The sequence below is a fragment of the Ambystoma mexicanum genome, chromosome 4p (genome assembly GCF_040938575.1).
Source record: "Ambystoma mexicanum isolate Mex_15411 chromosome 4p, UKY_AmexF1_1, whole genome shotgun sequence".
Taxonomy (NCBI): Eukaryota; Metazoa; Chordata; class Amphibia; order Caudata; family Ambystomatidae; genus Ambystoma; species Ambystoma mexicanum.
Window position 1 is genome coordinate 409,869,312 of NC_090927.1, and position 21,924 is coordinate 409,891,235.

Sequence of the window (21,924 nt, forward strand, 5' to 3'; positions counted from 1 at the left end):
GCATCATGCCTCTTTCCTTGAAGACTCGGGGTCTCTCTATATCCCTAACTAATGTGTAAATTAGGTGCAACATCACATTGTGGATGGGTTGCCGGGATTGTGAGTAAGTAGTCCTAACTAGACAGGTTTTTGGTTAGCAGAATGCTGTTGTGTGGGGTACATTTACCCACCCAGCAGAATTCCCCTCCATCACCAATCTGCACTTCAGCAGTTACCAACAAAATGGCTGCGCTGGTACTGTTGAGCACCATCGCATTGCCTTAAAACTGCGTTTTGCAATCACCAAAATAATGGCTGCGCTGTCTTTGCCAAGCACCTACGGAGCAAGATGAAACAGGTAACACACTGAGAAAGCCTGCCAGTGCGTTTCCTTATGCACACCAAAGAAGAGAATTGAAAAGCAGCGCTGCTTTGCTGCTAGCTCAGAATTTCCCATTGAAAAAGGAAATATTTTACATTTAAAATGATGCCGCCCTGATGCTCTTTCATTTGTTCAACAATATACAGTTCTGATCCAGTAAGACCCAGCTATGCCCAGACATATTCAAGTTGGGCCCCAGCTAAAGATAGCATTTCTCACTGAATGACAGGCTGTGTCAGGCAAAAATCTGAAATCACAAAACTTTATTCCCAGCCGTACGGAAAAACGCTTGACATTTTGCTACAAAATATTCCAGATAAACTCTTCAAAAGAAACCCTATATCTCTGTGCATATGTCAGTTTCAAGGGATCTTTACTTGGACAGATGTCTGTGTATTAGAAACATGACTGGGGCTTTGTAAAGATTCAGAAAATGGATGTAAGAAGGCTGCATTTGAAAGTGACACCGCAGCAGAATTCACCACATGTAAAAAGGGTTGCTTTTGCAAACAAGAAAAATGTAATGTTGAATAAGGCCCTGTCCTTGCCTAGAAATGCAAGGGTGGTTTTGTTGGAAATCTAATGTTTTATTCCAACAGCCTTGCTTTTGGCCCAGAAATAAAATATATATAAATAAATGCAGTTGCTGTTCTGGGGAACCAGCAAAACAGGTTTTTAGGCCCTTGTCGTCAAAGGACATTTGCTTTTTGGGAACAGAATGTACTGCCCCCCGTAAGGGCCAGGCCCTTGGAAACTCTGACGGGACTAAGGGGGAGAATGTAACACGCTTATCAGACTTTGTGCCTGGGCTTCAGCCTGTTCCAATAGAGTTCCAGGACACTTGGGTGTGAAATTGCAAATAACACCTCCCCCTCAATTTCCAATGGGGGGGGCTTCAAAGCCGGCTTCAGAACAGCCTTGTAAACTATGCCCTTTTTTGGGAGACAATGCTGGCCATCTGGCTCAAAAGACTATTTTAATTAATAAACTATATTACACTGAAAATCATGAAAAATTATTAGACTGACAAAACACTACAAACTTGGGAGTTGGACTGCCATGCTCTGTGTGAAATATGTAATCTGCCTATGTAAGTTTCAAAATTGTCACAACTGTAAAAAAAAAAAAAAAAAAAAAAGAAAATATCCAGGTTTGTGCCATAACTGGTTTTAGCAAAAGTAACTGTGGGATGATCCTTTGCATTGTAAAGCACACATCATAAATCTGAAGTCATGCCCCTGAAACCCAACCTGCTGACAGCAAGGCGGTAACAATCACCCCTGACCAATCCAGTCGTTAGAGGCATGCCCAGCCTAAGCCTCCCCCACTGTATAATCCTGTGATGTCACCCGGCTTATAAAAAGTAGGAGCTCACAGAGACACCCACTCCTGAATTTTCCAGCGCCTGCGTATCCAGACATTTCATCTTCATCTGGCAGATTCCAGACCCACTGCCAGGCCAGAGCATAGTTGACCCTATCCAGGCAGGACCACCCTTCAGAACTAAACCCCATAACAAAATCCCACTAACTCAGGGAGAAGGGGAAAAAGCTGTGGTACCCTTTTTTGAGAGCATCCTGTCGCCAGACCTGCTTTTTGCCCCACTACCTGCATGCTGCTGTGCAGTGACCAGACAGGCCCAGCTGTTTTCTCCTAGGAGAGCTCCACAGTAACCAGTGACCAGATATTGCCTTGAGTCCAGACACCTGGTTGGCTGTCCCAAATTCCAAACTCCAGCACGGATTGAGAACATCTCCCCATCCCATAACAACACATACCCTACCCGATCTTGATACCTTGTCTTGATTCCGTAATCCCATCCATACCCTGATAATTTGTTTAAGATAGTATGAATTCTCTGTGCATCCTGTCCTTGATTTTCTAGTGTTAGCTCAATTCTTCCACTCATTTCAAGTCCTTAGTCCTATTTGGAGTAAATTAATTAATTTCCACATAAGAGACACGCGGCGTGAAGCGGGTTAAGACGGCCGCTTAACCTGTTTCAGTGCTATCTTCTTGATAATCTAGTTTAAGTAAAACTTGTCCTTTCTTTCCAAACCAATTTTCACTGTTAACTGTTTGATTTTCCCAAAACCGAATCTCCTTTCACATTGGAAATCTCATCCAGTTATTCAGCTAGAGTCCCTCTTTCACTTCTATATTATCCGTGTGATGAGCATCTACCACCCAGCCTAAAAGCCACATTTCGATTCTGTCAATTTCCCCCTTTTTTTTCCAAAACCGTTTTGACATTTAAAACTGTAAAAAAAAAAAAAAAAGAAAATGCAACTTTCCAACGTGTAATTTTGGCTGCAGTGTATTCTTACTTTCAAGTTGGTTTTTTTAACTGTATGCCCTTTGTTCATACCTTGCCTTATAGTTGCTAGTGTTCTCACATTGCTGATACTGTTAGAAATCATATTTACCTCATTTATTCAACTGCACATTTAAATTATTTACCAATTCTGAGTGTTATTGAGGAAATTGCATAGGTTTTTGAATCCGATTTTGCCTCATTTCATGGGGGAAGGTCGGTTTTTAATTCTGTTTGCTGCCGAGCATTCCCGACTCCTTGCTGCTCCTTTCTATCCACTCAAAATTCGATTTGTTGTGGATGTAGGGACCACAGCAGGGGGAACTCTTAACTCGGGTGCTATCTACCTGAACAGTAAAATTGCTCCTATTCATCTGTGCTTTGGATATGTTATGGTAGAAGGTCAACCAAGTGTATTTCATCAGTTTACATTGTAATTATCACCCCATTGGTGATTGCGGGCCAATATTAAAATTGTGTGTTTTTTCTTTGAATATAAAATAAATATTACATTTCCACCAACCGGCCGATTCATGGTCCATTGTGACCCAGGGTTTTTGTAAAAGGGGGTGTGAGACGGTTTGGGTGCCAGCTCAATCTGAATTCTAGGAAATAAAATAAAAATATTCTAATTGAGCGCTACATCCTAGGCTAAGGGCAAGGGTCCTGGTCCGGTGTGTGCAGGCCGATAAGAATCCGTAACGGTTGCAAAGAGAAAGGTTTGTGAACTGTTTCTGTGACGAGTGAGGGAGATGGAATACACTTCTAAACCCATGTAAATAAATGTAATTGTAGCAAGGGCACAATCAGCACTGTACCAAGGCGAGGGAAGACGTTCTCCGAGTTCTAATTCAGTGTCTGATAGCTTCACTGTTGCATTCCAGAGCCCTTGAATTTACTCTCAGCTGGACTGGGAGCAGGGGAAGCCCCCTTAAAGTCAGAGGTCAGGCTAACTGGAGCAATCCCCAAACGGGACACAACACTCCAAAAAGTCAGGACGGGGTTCAAAACAAGCAAAAAAGAAATGGGGTCCCATAGAAATATATGGGGGGAAAGGAGCTGCAAAAAGAAAATATTCTTTTAACACCTACCTTGATAAAGGTTTGGTTAAACAGAAGTATTTTTTCGCCATTCAGTATAATACGGTAACCTCTCGGAATCATCTTCAGAATTATTTCTGAAAATCTACTTTAACATGTGGTAAAAAAGAAACTTGCAGGCATTGGAGAAAAGAAATGACAGGACATTGTCTGCTGCTACCATCCTATACTAGGCACATCAAAAAAGTAATGTGATAGGAGAATGTTCATTTCTGTGCAAAAATCCTCCCACCTTAGAGACACCTAGCTCTTTTGTTGGAATTAGGATTTTTTCTTTTTAACTCCCGAGTGAGTGGGACTTTTTTCTCACTCTCATGTGTTTTTTCCTGATTTGGATTTTGTTTTCACTGTTTTTGGAGTCTGACAAACTCCAAAGGCATCTGCTGTTTGCATGGTGACACAGCACCTTCAGTGCAGTGTCAATGTGAAATCCTTTGGATTTCTCTTAAGGTTTAAATACCTTCTTGGCTGAGCTACTGTTTCCAAGAATAGTAAGGTGAAATTGATCTTACCCTTTTTTCTTTTGTAAAATGAAATACAGCATCTTATGTGGAGTGCTGGGGGGTTTCTTAGTAGCCCCCTATCCTACTTTCTCATGCAAATTTTTTTTGTTACCCTCACTACTTTAAATGGCTGGTGGCAGTGGTATAATGTTTACTACCATTGTGCTTTTCTACCGCAGGCTGACCCCTCAGCTGCAGTACAGCACCCACTGGTGTCCATTTTGTCAAAATGGCCCTGTCTTTTTTCACCATTTTTTGTTTGCAAGGTCTTTTTTGGGTTTTACTCTGAGTTGACAGGTTTGAGCCCCTTGTGCGAGTTTGCCTTTGGTCTCTGGCTCCAGTGTGTCTGGAAGGACAGGATGTGAGGGATGGTCCCGGAACTCTCCTGTCCTTTGTCTATAGGAGTGCCTGAACGAAACCAATCCTGATTGGCCGACTGGCTGTCCTGAAAGGACATCCACCCTGCTGTGTGATTGACAGCCTAGGCTGTGCATGAATGGGAAAACTTTCATAAAAAGGCTAGGGTTTGGGACTAGAGGCAGAGATGACCACTGGAAGAAACAGCCGAAGAAACCGTGAAGAGAAGCCTGCTGCAACCTCCTGGACCTTGAATTGCCTGGTGAAGTCGCTGGCTGCTGTGCTGACCAGAGAAGCTCTGGATGGATCGACTTCTCCCATTGGGTTAACGCCAGGGGTCGAGTGTCTATAACAGAGTACAACATCTGCTGCAGAACGAATCCGGCCAAAAGCTCCAGGAGCCTCCTAAGGACACTCCAGAAGCAGGAAATCCCGATCCAGAGTCCCCTCACAAGCCCAGGACCGAGGGAGCAAGGAAAGTTCAACCAGAAATATTCGTTCTGCATCTGTGCTGTTTGCAAAGCGCAGAAACCATGAAGTGCCGCCGAATCGAAGAGAGCCCATAGCTGTCGACGACCTTCCCGAGTACTGCCGCCAGAGCTCTCCAGACATCCTCCCTCTTGTCCCCACGTCTGAGGCTCAGGAACCAGGGTCTGCTTGGCTGCATCAAGACAAGCTCCAACTGGACCACTTTTCTTCTAACCAGAGGCGCTTACCTTCTTGCCTCAAGTTGTGCTGTCTCACTTGAGATTTGCCCTTCTTTAACTTTCTGAGTTGATTTCAACCCCCCCTTTGCACAGGCTTAACAGCTTGTGTTCCTACAGTGATTTTCTGAACTATCTGACTTTTGTGAAAAGCTCTTCGTCCAAGAAGTGCATCAGAACTGTAGATGTTGTCCAATTGACTGGCTGTCCTGGCTCCCTAAAGGCACCTTTCTGAAACCATTGACTTTGGTATTACTTGTCCCTCATAGGTTGCAATTTGTTGAATACTTTTAACGCTGGGAAAGGCTTACCTAGATTTCACTGAATGATTCAAACTGTCTTTACTTTGTAAGAAAGTATTTTCTAACCTCGATTTTCCTTTAACCCTTCCTTCCGGAAACTCAGTCTAAAAAGGTATATTGCTGTTATATATAAATGGAATACTATACTTGTTATTGAAGTCACATCAGGGTGTAGGAGAAATGTATTAGCATATCCAAAGAGTATTCACCAACTTTATTCACGGTTGAAAAGTTATTCCAAAGTGTGCTCGACTATTACAAACAATTGCCTTTTTAAAGAAGCTAAACTAAAACTTGGTATAACAAACCTTGAGAGTGTAATTGTTACTTGGTTACTTGTATTGACGGATTTCATTTGTACAGCTCACATGTAGCCCTCTTGAAATAGTTCTGGCTGCTCAGTCACACTATCAACTTGTGTAGTACAGACCTATACCAAAAGGTGGGTACCTAATGCCAATCAAATAAGTCTTGTGTAGTCTCACACAGTGTGACTGCACTAATTCTTACCTTACATGATGTAACTACATAACAATAAAAAAGGGATACATAGTACTTTGCAGCACTTCACTATAAGGCAACGTGTGCTACAGTAAAATACAGACATTCTATACAGGGGACAGAACATCCTTGCACTGGTAACCATATAGGCTGACCAGTGGCCCCAGATTCAGTGAGTCGAGGAAGGGTGGTAAAGAAAAAACACTTTACCTACCTCAAAAAGGGTTCAAGACATAGCAAACAGCCGTCAATTCCATTTATGTCAATGGAAGGAAACATCTTTCCTAACATGGGGCATCGTTAGGTAAGTATTGATGCAGTTGCACTGTGTGGGACTAGACACTTATCTGCTTGGTATTAGGTAACCCACCTTTTGGTATAGGTCTGTACTACACAAGTTGGTAGTGTGACTGAGCAGCCAGGCCTATCTCAAGAGGGGTAAATGTGAGCTGTAGCAATGAAATTGGTCAATACAAGTAACACTTACAGTCAAGATTTCAGTTATAGTTATTTAACGTCAAGTTTTCAATAAGCATTCTTTAAAAAGGCAATTTGTGCAAAAATAAAAATACACTTTAAAAATACTATTCAGAATCAGAACAAGTTAATGGATAATCTTTAGATATGCTTCCTACACAATTCCTACACCCTGAGGTGACCTCAATCACAAGGACAGTAATGGCATTTATATATCACACTAGTTGTACTTTGCAGATTCTGAGGTCACAGAAAGGAAAGGTTAAGGAAGGAATGGAAAAAGGTTAACAGGATCTCAGTGTTGGGGAGAATTCTCATAAATGTGCCAATTCTTCACCTTAGAGACCCCCAGCAACTTTGCTGGATTTTGAGGACTTGATTTTTTTTTTACCTGGAGAGATTGTGAGCTTTTTCTCCCCACTCTCTCATTTATTTTGATGTGCGTTTTCCTCTTGTGTTCTTTGATTATGGTGTTTTAGATAACTTCAAGGATTGACAGATTGATAGCTCTTTCTCGATTCTGTGGGTGGTGGTGCATGGCCGTTCTTAGTTGGTGGAGCGATTTGTCTGGTTAATTCCGATAACGAACGAGACTCCTCCATGCTAACTAGTCACGCGACCCCCAGCGACCAAAGACTAGGTCCCTGTTTTCCTAAGAACTTACAGACACCAGTTGTCTTGCACTTATTATTTACTTAAGACAAAAAACTTTGTGAATGATGGTTCTAGGTTTTTTCATTTGTTTATTAATTTTTTTGTATTTTTCAAGTTGTTTGCCATAAACATGTTTGTTTTCTGTTCCTTTCTCAAATGCACTTCTAAAAATGAGAAAATGAATGTATTTTGACGAACGATGTACCTTAAAAAACACCTATACATCTTCTTGTAAAATTAATTGCATAGAAGATGTTGTGCAGCTACTAGCACTAAGTAATCCCTTTTTTTCTTAAAAAGAAAATTAAAAAATGTGGCAATCCAAGGGCCTCTTTTGCTCATCTTTTTAGAATATCCTTTGACAGCTAGCTAAGTAATAAAGCTGTTGCCAAATCCTATTTTTGCATGCTAAATAATCACCCTTTACCAAAATGTATAGGTAAAGAGATCTAAAAACAAGTGGCAGGACGCCTCCCTACTCGTTTCATATATTAGATAACTTCATAGGCATCATCTTTTCATGTGTGTTACAGAGCACCCTCATTGCAGTGACACACGGAATAATTTTAAGCTGTCCCAAGGTGTAAATACCTTCTCTGGGATAAACTACTGTTTCCCAGAGAATGAAAGGTTAAATTGACTACTAGTCTTTTTAAATTCCTAGACCCAGCACACACTATCTTACAATAGAGTGCTGGAGGGGTTATCTAGTATCCCCTAGGTCTGTAAACTCATCTAGCAGTCAAATGCTACCCTTTTCTATCAAAATGGCTGGTGGCAGTGGTTTTACAATGAACTACCATGATTTTTCCGACCGCGAACACCAGTAGCTAAAAATCGTGTGAGCCATGTTTTTCAAGATGGCACCTAAGCCCCCTTTGTTTAAACAGGTCCCAGTCTTTTTTTGCTATTTCGTTTTGGAAAGGTCCTTCTAGAGTTTGTCTCTGCATGCCAAACCATGTTTGGTCCCTTTGTTCTATGCCTTTGGCGGGCTTCAGGACTGAAGACCACCTCTGGCGCCCAAGTGTCTGGGGTGGGCAGGAAGTGAGGGAGTTGCCCGAAACTCCCTGTGCTTAGTCTCCTAGGAAACCCGAATGCACTGGCATGATTGGCTGGCTGGCTGTCAAGGACAGCCACTCTGCTTGGTGAGTGGCAGATAGGCGAATGAATGGGAGAAAACGGTTTAACAGGCGTGTCACTTGGCTTGGAAGGCAGAGTCGACCACTGGAACGAAAGAACCAAAGACGAGCTGGAAGAGGACGACTGCTGCAACTACTGGACTGTTGGTTTGCCCGGTGGAGCCCTGCTGCAGGTCCGAATTGCCACGTTCATCTCAACATAGAAGCTTCTTCAAGGACGACTGCTTCCTTTGAGTTGGTAGGACCAATTTACTCGTAAGCCACCTGGATACCATTCTCAGAGCTGGTTAGGATTAACCAGGGGGAAGGGCACCAGCTTGTGGGCTTTAAGAACAGCAACTGGAATCTAAGAATTGCCATTTTGCCAGCTTGGTGACCTGTCCCCGTGCAGTGCAGGAGTCCCCAGACGTCCTCTCTCTTGTCCCCACGACTGAGTCTCAGGAACAGCGAGATCTGCAGGAACTGCCAGGAACAGAAGTCTTCAGATGCGTCTTTTTCTTCAAAATAAGGTACTGTGAAAACCCACTGAGAGAACTTACCTCTCACCGCGAAAGTTTGTGGAACTTTGGCAGCTTGCAGGCCTAGTCAGCATGTGACTCGACATACGAACCTTTCTTCTGTGAACGACTTCTAAGAACCGTGGAAAAGACTTTTCCGTTTTAAATACCAGAATCGTTTTTACTTATACAAGACACCAGCCCATTGACTTTGGCCTACCTATTGCAATGAATCAACTACTCTGGTGAACTCAAACTATTTGCACTGTTTTAGAGTAACTAATATTGGTTTTATTAACTTATGGCTTTTTTGTCCTACTTCAATGCTATTTTACTCCTACTTCAAGGGAGCTCAACTGCTTAGTAATCAGTATTGTAATATAATTTCTGTGTGCTATTGGTTGCCTCATTTAGTGAATGCTTTATAAATGATTGTGTAATAAATTAAGAAGTGTTTTTACCAAGAAACCTTGAGTATACTTGTCTGAATACTTATTGTAGACCTTTGTGTAACACACTTACAAGCTCACATTCCCTCTTGAGATAAGCCTGGCTGCTCAGCTCGCTACCAAAACCTGTGGGGTACAGACTTATACCAAAGGGTGGTTTTGCTTACACCTGTAGTCCTAGTTGTGTGTAGTGGTCCCAGAGGGTACTGCATACAAACATTGCCTAACACTCAGTATATGTGAGGACACTTAAATCTTCCAATGAAGTCTAGACAAGCCTGTCCCAGCAATAACAGTCTAAAACAAGTTACCATCTATGAGGGACAGCAATATCAAAGTCAATGGGCTCCAAGAGCCTGCGGGGAGCCAGGACAGCAAAGTCAATTTGAAACAGTCTATGGTGCTGAGGCAGTTCTTAGAATCAAAGTATTGCACAAAGTTAGAGAGTTGGTTTAAAAAAAAAAAATCACTTGTAGGGTCACAAGCGGTTAAGCCTGTGGAAGGAGAGTTGGAATCAACTCTAAAAGTAAGCTAATGCAATTCCAAACTGAGAAAGGCACAGCTAAAAGACAATGAAGTACCCCAAGTCTACACAGTACCTCTGGTTTGAAGAAGAGTGGTCCAGCTGGATTCTGTCCTGTTACAGTGATGCAGACCCTGTGTTCCAGAGCCTCAGTCGTGGGAACAAGAGGGAGGACGTTTGGAGGGCTCCTGCAGTGGTAGTTGGGAGGTCATCGGCAGCTACGGGCTCTTTTCGGTTCAGCAACACTTTGCGGTTTCTGTGCTTAGTAAACAGCACTGTTGTGGATCTCAGATACCGGTTGGGCTTCCTTCACTCCTTGGGTCCTGCACTCTGGTGAAGGGACTCAAGCTTGGGTCCTCGACCCCTGCCACTCAGTTCTTACAGGAGCAAAGTAGTACAGCCAGTCTGGGAATATGGTTCAGTTGAGTTCGTCTGGGGGTTAGTTGGTCCCACTACCCCAAGGGAAGAAGTCGTCCCCTCTGGAGATTCTCTCAAATTGAAAAAGGAGTTTCAGCACAGCAGCAGGGCTTCACCGGGCAATTCAAAAGGTCCAGGAGGATGCAGCAAGTTTTGTTCACGGTTTCTTCGTTGGGTGTTTTTTTCCAGTGATCGACTCTGCCTCTAGTCCCAAAAACATTGCCTTTTAAGGAGGTTTCTCCCATTCATGCACAGCCTAGGCTGTCAATCACACAGCAGAGTGGCTGGCCTTAAATGACAGCCAACCAGCAAATCAGGATGGTTGCATTCAGGCACTCCTTGAGACAAAGGATAGGGGAGTTTCGGGAACCTCACTCCCCCATCCTGCCTTTCCAGATACACTCGAGCCAGAGGCGGGCTACAGGGCTGAAGCCCGCCAAAGGCAAAACGAACAAAGGGCTCAAACCTGGCTCAACGCACAGAGTAAAACCCAAGAATGACCTCATAAACAGAAAATGTCAAAAAAAGAAGACTGGGGCCATTTTGACAAAATGGTCACCCAAGGGTGCTGTACTGTAGAGGATTCAGCATGCGGCAGAAAAGCACAATGGTAGGAACATTAAACCACTGCCACCAGCCATTTAAAGTAGCAAGCGTAACAAAATGTCATACATGAGAATGTAGTTTAAGGGGCTACTAGGTAACCCCCCAGCACTCCACATAAAATGGTGTGTGCTGGACCTACAAAGAGAAAGGTTAAGTAACCTCAATTTCACTTTACTATTCTTGGGAACTGTAGTTCACACAAGAAAAGGTAGTTACACTGTAGAAATCTAATGGATGTCTCTGTGACACTGCACTGAAGGTGCAGTGTGTCACCATACAAAAAGTAGATACCCATGGAGTTTGTCAGACTCCAAAAAAAGTGAAAACAACTAATCTAAATCAGGTCAAAACACATGAGAGTGAGAAAAATGTCTCACTCACTCGAGGGTTAAAATTAAAAGTCCTAAAGTCCAGCAAACGAGCTGGGGTTCTCCAAGGGGGGAGGAATTTAGCACTAAAATGAAAATTCTCCCTAACAGGCATGACCTTTTATATACTGGCCGCGACATCAGAGGCACTGAATGCAGCAGAGGAAAAAGTTACTAGGACACCTGGTACTGGAGAAGTTATAAGTTATATCTAAGATGAGGAATCTGTGGAAGGAATCCAATAGAATTTCGCCCATGTTGTGCTATGGCACGTTAACAGGCAACTTAGTTGTGGATTGATCTTCCTGAACACAGTTCTTGGAAAATCTACCACAGACTTCAGGATGTTCAAATCTGAAACTTGAGGTACACATTCATAAACCATTAGAGGGCAGAAGACACATGAATCCAAGCAATACGCACATCAAACAGGATTTACATAGGTAGTTCATTCACATTGTGTACTTTATTCAGACCGAAATACCTGCATCTCATTGTACCAGATAGTACATCCACCATCATCCTTTAGCCTTGTGTTGTAGCAACTCTTTCCACGGCTGTTACATGTATGGTACCACACCTAGGAAAAATAAGGGAAAGGAGACAAATTTTGTTTAAATGTTTAAATAATCCTTTTAACAATTCCAGAATTACAGACAATATCTCCCAAGAAAGTAAAGGGCAAAAGGGTCCAAGAATCGAGCATCAAAACGAAGAAAAAATAAATCCATGGCCAAACCGTGCCATTGTTCAGAAACAACCATTTGCCAGAGTCACTACTCATATAAAGCATGCATCTCTGGGATGATATGGCAATTTCCCAAAATCACATTTTTGCTATCATGCATGGATAGCCACTTGGTACTACAAATGTTAACAGGCATGCTCTAAAATATAAAAGCAGGATTGACTTCGTTCAGAGACATTTACATAAGCCAAGTACTACAACTGCACTTGTTTCACAGAAGCGTAGCTATTTTATTTTCCAGGTTAACTATTTTAGCTCCAGGGAGAACCTCTTTATCCATCTCATATTGACCATCAATTAAATGATGCCTACAGAAAATTAACTTCCTTTATGAGCAGTAATACCACCAAAACGGTGCTGATATTTTCCGCTTTTATTTTTATCGGCTTACAAAGAAGAAATGTGGAAATGCGAGTGAAAATGTGACTTCTAGCAAAGGATGCATGAAAGGCACCGACTTTTGGGGGGTGGGGGGAATAAACCTTAAAACTAATTCAACATCTTCACATTAGAAAAAGAAAAAAAAAAAAATTACTTACCTTCAATATTATTTTTGATGAGCACAGTATTCCTTAAACAGATTCCTAATCATCTCAAATAACTTCAGGAACAGACTTCATGCATGAATCTCAAAACGGTCAAAAGGGGGGACTGGAGCAACACAAGCCTAACTATGTCTAAAGACCTAGTTGGAGCAAAAGTGACATACCGGGTATATGATGAAAACCTGCCCATGTGCCATTAAGTCAGTTCCATCCAATTTACCCCTTCTCGTATAGGCCAAAGGGAACTAGAAAAGCACGATTAGGTGAAAGATGGAATCTTTCAGCAAAACATTAGCAAAGAAATAGGTTGTAACCGATACATTCCTTCCACAAATTCCCAAATTACGGAAAACTTTGGTAGAACAAATTACTTCGAATCAGTAATGTTCTTTCTACTTTGATGTTCCTCCCACAGACTTCTCATCTTTGATATCCTGCTTGCAGTTTGGAAACCTGTTCTACAGCAGAGGGCGCTGTGAGTAGTCGGGTCGATGTCCCTCCACGACTTACATCCCCCACGCTTGGACGGGAAGTCACTGTTGGGATAAAAAAGCATGCACTGCGTTTGTTGCCTCAGTTCTAGTTTTTCCCCCTTTCGCAGAGCCGACTTAAGGATACATAACTCGCATAGGAATTGAAAATGGAAAGCATTCTCAAAGAAATTCACCCAGTCAGAAAAGTAAGCTGGGAGGGCGAGGAGATATCCGTGGGAGGAATATCCAGTAGAACTAACATAGCCAGAAGTAATTTCTTCTTCTAACGGATTGTGTCATCCCACGGATTCATCATTGTTGATAGACTCCCATAGCAGTTAGATAGGTGGGACCAGTGGAGTTTGATACTGGTTTATACTGTGCAAAACGGCTTAACCAAAGCTAGCGTTCTGACCCGACAAGGTGTCCAGACAGTAATGTCTTAAGAAGGTGCGTATCGAAGACCAATTTGCAGCATTACAAATGTCCTGCACCAACGGTACTCGTTGCAGAGCCAAAGTGGTGGCTACAACTCTGGTGGATTGTGCCCGTTGATTTCCAAGGACATCTTTTCCAACCAAAGAACAACCTTCTGAAATCCATAGAATGATCCATCCTGATCAAGTCTGTTTGGTCCCGGCTTGACCCGGCCTGTGTCCAGTTTAACCAACAAAGAGTTGGTTATCTTGTCGGACATTTGCCAATCTGGCAAAATGAAAGCTCAAAGCCCTTTTTTGGTCAAGTCTGTGCAATCTCTTTACCTCCTTGGAAGGATGAGGAGGTGGATTAAAATGCTGGTAGGATAATCTTTTGTGTCATATGAAATTCAGACACCACCTTGGGAATTAAAGAGATGAACCCTCAAGACCGCCTTCTCCTTAGTGAAAGTAGGTTTACATGAAAGAGCCTGTAGCCAACTCACTCTGCGAGCAGAAGTGATGGCCACCAGGAAAATTGTCTTCAATGTAAATCCGAATGGACAGGAATGGAGAGGTTTAAATGGAGCTCCCATCAAAAATGTCAGCACTAAGTTTGGATCCCAAGCTGGTAATAAAAATATTTGTCAGTCCCTTGAGGAACTTATGACAAAGGGTATTTTAAAATCAGAGCATTGCTCTGGCGTGGGTTTGGAGATGGATAATTCCCGCCAGGTAACCTTTGGCTGTAGACACCTGGTGGGCCAGGTGTATCAGAAAAGAAAGCACTGTAGATATATCACAAGTGAAAGGATCAATATATCTTTAGATCTACACCAGCTGCAAAACCTATTTCAATGGCAGCGGTATAGTGCCCCCGCTGCTGGCGTTCTGGCTGAAAGCAACACCTCCATCACGTCTTCCAGGAGGTCCCAATCTTTACATCTTAACCTCTCAGAAACCAGGTGTGAAGGTTCAAGGTTCTGATTTCAGGGTGAAGATGATGCCTTCCTCTTGCAAGGGTAGGTCGACTCTCTGAGGAAGACGAAATGGAGGGCAGATCGACATGTCCAAAAGTTCTGGGTACCACGTCCTTGTGGCCTAATCCGGAAGAAACAGGATCATGGACTCCCTAAACTTTAACCTCCTGATGACACGAGGAATGAAGGGGACTGGTGGGAACATGTACAGGAGTGAAAAATCCCAGTCGAGCACGAACGTGTCCCGCAGAAATTCCCTGGGGCATAACCAGTCACATTTCCTGTTGATACTGACACAAACAGATTCACTTGAGGGATTCCCCAAAGGGCGAAGATCTCTAGAAGGACTTCCTTAGCCAACTCCCACTCGTGGGAGACAGTGCTCTGCTGCTTAGAGCATCCGCCGTCATGTTCTCTTCTCTGGCTAGGTGATGGATGATAGAGAAATGCCGTTTTGCAATGCCCAAAGCTAGAGCTGCATTGCCTCCCTATACGGTGGTAGGGACCCTACAGCACCCTCTTTTGTTGAGGTAATGCATGGCCACTGTATTGTTCAGAACATTTTTCCCCTTAATGGAAGGCAAAAAGGCAAAATGTGCCAACCTAATTGGCCTCAGCTCTAAAAAGGCTTGTGTATTGTGAAGAGCCAGGAATGAGACACGGACAGAGGACTCAAGGTGTTTGCTCTACACTTATTAAATGAAAAAGGGGTTGGAAAATAAAGTTACTCACCGTAGTGACTACCTTACTCCTAAATCCATAGCCCCCTTTCCTCCATACTTTTGGGACATTCCGTCCTGTGGGACAGGACCACTTTTTGTAAAAAAGCATAAAATTGAAAAATGTGTCTTTTACGTGGGGTACCGCACACGGCCGTAACCCTGCCCTCCTTGGCTCTGCCCCACGCATCGCCCTTCAGTCCTTTTCTATCGCCAAGCCTGAGATCATTTAAGCAATAGCAGATAGTTATTAGAGGGGACGGCATGCGGGCGTATGGAGGAAAGTGGACTAGGAGTAAGGTAGTCACTACGGTGAGTAACTTTGTTATACTCCTACATCCCGTTCCCTCCATACTTTTGGGAGATTACCAAGCACTCATTACAGGAAAACGGGTGGATGGAACTCCTTTACCGAGAGGTTTTTAAGAACCGCCAGCCCGAAATAGGCATCGGCTCTGGAGCTCAGGTCTAAGCAGTAATGCTTACAAAAAGCTGATGGGGAAGCTCAAATAGCTGCTCTGGCAATGGTTTCCCAGGGAACCCATTTTTGGAAGGCTACAGCAGCTGCCTTGCCACACACAAGATGAGCATGAATCCCCTTTGGAAGCTGAAGGCCCTGAACATTATACGCCTCTGAAATACAGGAAGCAATCCATTGGGAGATAGTTGCTTTCGAGGCCGGCTTTCCTTTCGGATCTCCGAAGGTCACAAAAAGCTGGGAAGAGCTCCTAAATTTAGATGTTCAGTCCAAATAAAACTTTAGAGCTAGTCTGACATCCAAATTATGCAATACCCTCTCGGCATCTGAGGCCGGGTCTGGAAAGAAAACGGGTAAGGAAATAGACTGGTTCAGATGAAAATCGTATACCACCTTTGGAAGGAAAGAAGGATTAGTCCGGAGGACAACGTTATCCTTATGAAAGGTGAGGAATGGATGTTCTACAGACAAGGCCTGAAGCCTTGCTGAAGGCACCGCATTCAGAAAAGACATTTTCCACGAAAGGAACTTCAAGTCCACCGTAGCCATGGGCTCAAAAGGTTCATGGCGTAAGGCAGTGAGGACCACATTCAATTCCCACTTTGGTTGCGGGTTGCGCGCAGGTGGATAAAGATACAATAGACCCGCAAAGTGTCTTTTAATGACAGGGTGTGTCAATGAAAAAGAGCAAGAGTCCGTGGACAGTTAAGCAGCAATAGCCCACGAATAAGTCCAAGACAAGACATGTATACCTGAAGTTGCCAGATGAGAAACAAATGACAAGACTGTTGATGGTAGCTTCTCTGGGGTTCAGCTGCTTAGCTAAACACCGGTGACAGAACCAGAGCCATTTGCTCATATACTGAGACCTTGTTGAAGATTTTCTAGCCACCTGGATAATACGCATATCATCAGCGGACAAGTTGAAACTTCCTAAGGATTTGAACTCCGGCACCAGGCTGCCAAGCTAAACAATCGTGTGGAGGGGTGCCACATCTGCTGATCGCTCTGGTGAAGCAGGTCGTGAATCAGCAGAAGCCTGACACGTGAGCAGACTGACAGATGCTGAAGCTCCGAAAACCAGAATCTGGCTGGCCACCAAGGGGCTATGAACAGGAGAGTGCAATTCGTTGTGTTCCTGAGCTTGCATAGCGCTCTGTGAATTAGAGGAAGAGGCAAGAAGGCGTAGGACCTCATGTTGTGCCACAGAATCTCGAGAGCACCCCCCAGGGAAGAAGCTCCGAGCCCGTTCCTGGAAGCATAAAGAGGAAGTTTCCTGTTCGATGAGGTCACGAAGAGGCAAGACTTCAGCTCACCTAGACTTTGCTCAATTGGCATTGGCTGTCCTCCAAAAAGTCACACATTCTTTACTTGTGAAGCTGGGAAAGGGTTCATCTATACTGCATTGGGGGGTTTAAAAGTGCTTACCTGTTTGAGAAAATTGTTAAGGGAGAAAACAATGGTTAACCTTTTCCTTTTGACACCAAACTCAGTATTGCTCTAAATGGACCAGTGATATGTCAAAGTCCACAGTATCCTTGTTATTGAAGCCACCTCTGGGTATAGGAAGTGTCTGTGTGCCATCCCAAATGGGTATCTACTGATTTATTGAAACAGTGTGTATTTATTGAAGTATATTTGTGTTACATATTTGCTCCCTTCTAAAGAAGGCTTATTCAAACTGACTGTTAAATGAAGAAATAATTGTTTAATCAAGAAACCTTGAGTGTTAGTGTTATTTGGATACTTGTCCCTGTGAAACACTATGTTGCAACCCTACAGCTCACATTGACCCCTCTTGGGATGAGCCTGGCTTTTCAGTTACTCTACCAACCTGTGTAGTACAGTCTTATACCAAAGGTTGGGTTAACTATTGCCAAGAGGACTAGGCTGGTGCAGTCTCCCACAGGGTACTGAATATTATCTTGCCCAACACCGGTGGCAGCGGTGGTATCTATTGTAGAGTTGTTACATTGAGTATTTTACGTTGCTTGTGTTCAAATAAACACCCACAAGGCTAAGCACCATCAGAACAGCAATTGTAACATGCCGAATATGGTTAACTTCAGTCAGGAAGCCCTGATCATTTTAACAGTATATAAACTGAAAGACATTTTTAAAGTCAAGAATCTTACTGTAAAAGGAAAGGAAAATGAGTTGATTACAAGGTTGTTGAATCACCAAAGTTTGGGAAGAAGGCTTACAACACCTACTAACTCAACAAATGTGGAAATTGATAATGAGGATGATAGTTCAGAGTCTTACTCTAAAGTCTTAGAAGAGTCAGGGGAGGTAGAAGAGTCCCAGGATAGGAGCAGCTCTTTGCCTCAGCCTGCCCTTTTGCCTCAAAACATGTCCACTGGGACCCAAGAGGCCCAAAGCTGAGTCCAGAATATGTGTCGCTTGAGAAAATGAGACTTGAATTGGAATTTAAAAGGTTGCACGCTCAAGCTGAAGCCAAACATAAGGGCATCAAGCTCAGGGAATTGAACATGCAACATGATCTTGAAATGAAAGGATTTTCTCTTGAAAGTTTTTCCCTCCCAGAGTCCTCTAGGGCTTCCAGTCCCAAGAGGCCTTGTCTGCCTAAAGAAGCAGTGAGTATGTATGATGTCAAACTTGATATTTTGGATTGGTTGGGTGCCTTTGAGTACAATCATGGGATTCAGGGTTGCACTGGGAATCAGCCGATTCCTTGGCTTTTGTCTAGGCTTCCCCAGGTTGAAACTGATGCTGTAATGGAGGTGGGTGAACTTGAAAGACAGGAGTATGAGAATGCGAAGCTGGCTTTAATAGCAAGATTTGGGAAAACTCATTCCCAGTACCTTAAGAGATTTAGGAATCTCAAAAAGATTGATGGTACCCGTTGGGCTACCTGGATGTGTGAATGTTTGAAAAACTTAGATGGTTGGGTTAAGGGTTACAGAATGAACACCTTTGAAGGAATGAGAAATCTGTTATTGTTAGAATCTATTTTTGACACCTGCTATCCTGAGGTGAGCCAGCACTTGTCTGACTGAAAAGAGATTGATCCCAAAAAGTTAGCAAAAGCTGCTGACTTGTGGGTTGCCAACAGGGCCACTCACAAAAAGGATGAGGGGAAGCAGCACAAGAAAGATGGAAAAGAGAATTAAAATTCCACCCACCCAAAAGAGGCCCACAAACAGAAAAAGGGCAAATACCATGGGAAACCACGCCAGTTTAGTAAAGCCTCTGGTGCAAAACCAGAGGAAGGTCAGCAGAAGCCCCCACTCCAAAGAACATTTGGTAAATGTTATGGTTGTGGGTCAACTGACCATGTGAAAGGGGATACCAGATGCAAGGGTAAACCTTCAGGGGTCCACACTGCCTCCTTAGCCTTCATCCCTGAGGGAGAAGTACATATGGCAAGTGGAAACTTTGAACTATTTGCTGAAGACCCCATTGGAGTCTCAGCCAGTGTTTCTTCAGTTTCCCTGGGTCTGTGGGAACAGCAGAATGTAGATGTGTATAACTCTATACCAGATAACACAAACGAATACTACAAGGACAGTGTACTTGTGAATGGTCAGGAGACCCCTGCTATTAGAGACACTCGGGCCAGCATCACAGTTTTGGATGAAACCTTTTTCAAACCTGAGGATGTTGCTAAGGCATGCAAATGCCCACTAAACTTGCTGGAGGCCCTATCCAGATGGTTCCAATACTACCAGCACTCATCCAGTGCAACAATATGGCTAGGAATACCTGTCCGTGTACAAAGTGAGGTGCCTGGGAGAGTCGGGCTGAGGAATGACTTACCGCCAGGTCTCCCAGTAAAAGGAAGCAGGAGCAGACTAGGAAGGCCAGAGAGCTCACCTTGAATGACTCTCAATGGGTTGTTACAGAAGAAACTAACACACAGTCCACAGGAAGAACAACATTCTATTTCCAGGAAGAAAGAGGCAAAGGGGAAACCCAAGGTTTCTGGGAAAAAGCAAGATAGCACTCCTGTGCATCAAACCAGGACATTCCCGAGAGGACAGTCCCAAGTCACACCAGTGACTCCTCCACCAGCTGAGGCTGAGTGTGAGGTCCAACCAGAAGAGGTTGTCAGCTACTGATGACACAGAGCTGGAAGAAGACCTTCCCCCTGTTGGAAATCTGGATCCTAAAGGTCATCCGGAGCTGCAGACTTTGCTTGCAGAAGGTGGCCCCTGTAGGGCAGACTTCAGCAGAGGTCAAAGAGTGTCCTACTCTTGAAGGACTTCGCCAACAGGCAGCTTCCCAGCTGGAAGGGCAAGAGCCAGGGAAGCACATATTGTACTGGGAGGATGGCCTCCTCTACAATGAACCTATAGAGTCTTCCCCAGGAGACTAGAGTAGACTTCTAGGGCCCCAGGAGGTGATACCTCAGTTTCTACAGTTAGCCAATGAGATTCCTTTGGCTGGTCACTTAAGCTTTAAGAAAACCAAGGAAAGGATTTCACTTTATTTCTACTGGCTACAAGATGGGGTCTGATGTAGATAAACTCTGTAGAAGCGGTCACGCGTGTCGGACTTCTGGCAAGAGTGGAGCCAAGAACAGGGTAGGAATCTACATTGTTGGTCACTTAGACCCTCCCACATCTTCAGGAAACCGATTTATATTGGTTGTGGTAGACCATGCTACTAGGAATCCTGAAGCCATACCTATGAGGACTGTTACTGCTCAGGCATTGGCGAAAGCCCTACTTGGTATTTTGTACAGAGTAGGTTTTCCTAAGGAGGTTATCTGACAGGGAAATCCAACTTTATGCCCAACTACTTGCAAGCCATGTGGAAAACTGGAGTGACCTACAAGTTCTCAACAGCCTACCATCGCCAAACCAATGGGTTGGTGGAGAGGTTTAATAGAACTATGAAGAGCGTGATAGGTGCTTTAGAAGAAACCCTTAGAAGAAAGTGGGACCTTCTACTGCCATGCCTTCTCTTTGCTTATAGAGAAGTCCCTCAAGAAGGGACTGGCTTCAGCCCCTTTGAGCTTCTCTATGGTCATCCGGTTAGAGGTCCATTGGCACTAATCAAGGAGGGGTTGGAGTGCTCCTTCCCACAAGCCAGTGAGAGTCACTGACTATGTGTTAGATCTCCGGAGGAGAATGACACACATGAGGACAGAAGCATCAAATAACTTGAAAGCAGGTCAGGCTCTGGTGAAGCATTGGCATGACCAGAAGGCCAACATGGTTGAGTTTACTCAAGACCAGCTGGTTCTAGTTATGGTACCTACAAGGCAGAGTGTTTTACAGGACAAATGGATTGGACCCTTCCAGGTTGTGGGAAAACATGAAGGGGTCAATTACTTGGTGGACATAGGCAATCCTAAGGAGGCCCCCAGGGTCTTTGACACCAACCACTTAAAGGCCTATGCCTCTAGACCAGAACTGGGAGCTTTGCTTCTAGCCTCTGCTCAGAAGGAGGAGGAGAGTGAGCCTCTACCTGACCTCATCAGGGGACAACCTTTAGATGGAAAGATGGGAGTTAATCTCTCTTCTGATCGGACACTGGAACAGGAGGCGTACAAAGCTCTGTTAAATCAGTTTGCCCCTCTGTTTTCTATAACACCAGGCTTGACCCCTTGGGGCTAGCCCGAGATTCTCACTGGTGACTGTTTACCAGTTAAAAACAGAGGTTACAGGAGGTCAGACCATGTAAGGACCCACATAAAGGAAGAGGTCAACAAGATGCTTGATCTCGCAATAATAGAGTCCTCTACAAGTCCATGGTCTAGTCCAGTTGTACTAGTACCAAGGCACGATACAAGGAGTTGAGATTGTGTGGACTATAGAGCTCTTAAAGGAGTCACCACGACTGATGCCCATCCTTTACCCAAGACAAATGAGCTGGTGGAGAAACTTGGTTCAGCCAAGTACCTCAGTACATTTGACCTAACTCCAGGCTATTTGCAAAGAGCTCTGACAAGCCATGCCAAGGATAAAACTGCATTTCCATCCCCAGAAGGCCTCTACCAGTTTAAGGTAATGCCTTCTGGACTAATAAATGCACCTGCTACAAGGATGGTGAATCATGTTCTAAATGGGATGGAGGACTTCTGCATGGCATGACATTGCAGTGTTCAGCCCTACTTGGAAGGAACATATTGACCACTTAGGATATGTAATCCAGGCTCTTGAGCAAGCCAATCTGACCATAAAGACAAGTAAATGTCAAATTGGTCAGAGTAAAGTCGTCTACCTTGGACCTGAGGTAGGAGGAGGAGGAGGAGGTAACATTAGGCCACTGCCTAGCAAAGTACAAGCAGTAAAAGACTGGCCACCCCTACTACTCAAACCCAA

The 21,924-nt window shown here is 43.9% G+C and overlaps 1 protein-coding gene across 2 annotated transcripts in view; it reads right to left on the bottom strand.

The window, feature by feature from the left end:
* The window catches only part of DDX1 (DEAD-box helicase 1), a 795,552-nt gene that overhangs the window by 57,404 nt on the left and 716,224 nt on the right, over nucleotides 1-21,924 (bottom strand). For both annotated transcript variants that reach the window (XM_069605939.1, XM_069605941.1), the window contains exon 24: nucleotides 11,757-11,852. In XM_069605939.1, coding sequence (XP_069462040.1) covers nucleotides 11,757-11,852 — 96 coding nt within the window. The remainder of the gene's footprint in view (nucleotides 1-11,756; nucleotides 11,853-21,924) is intronic.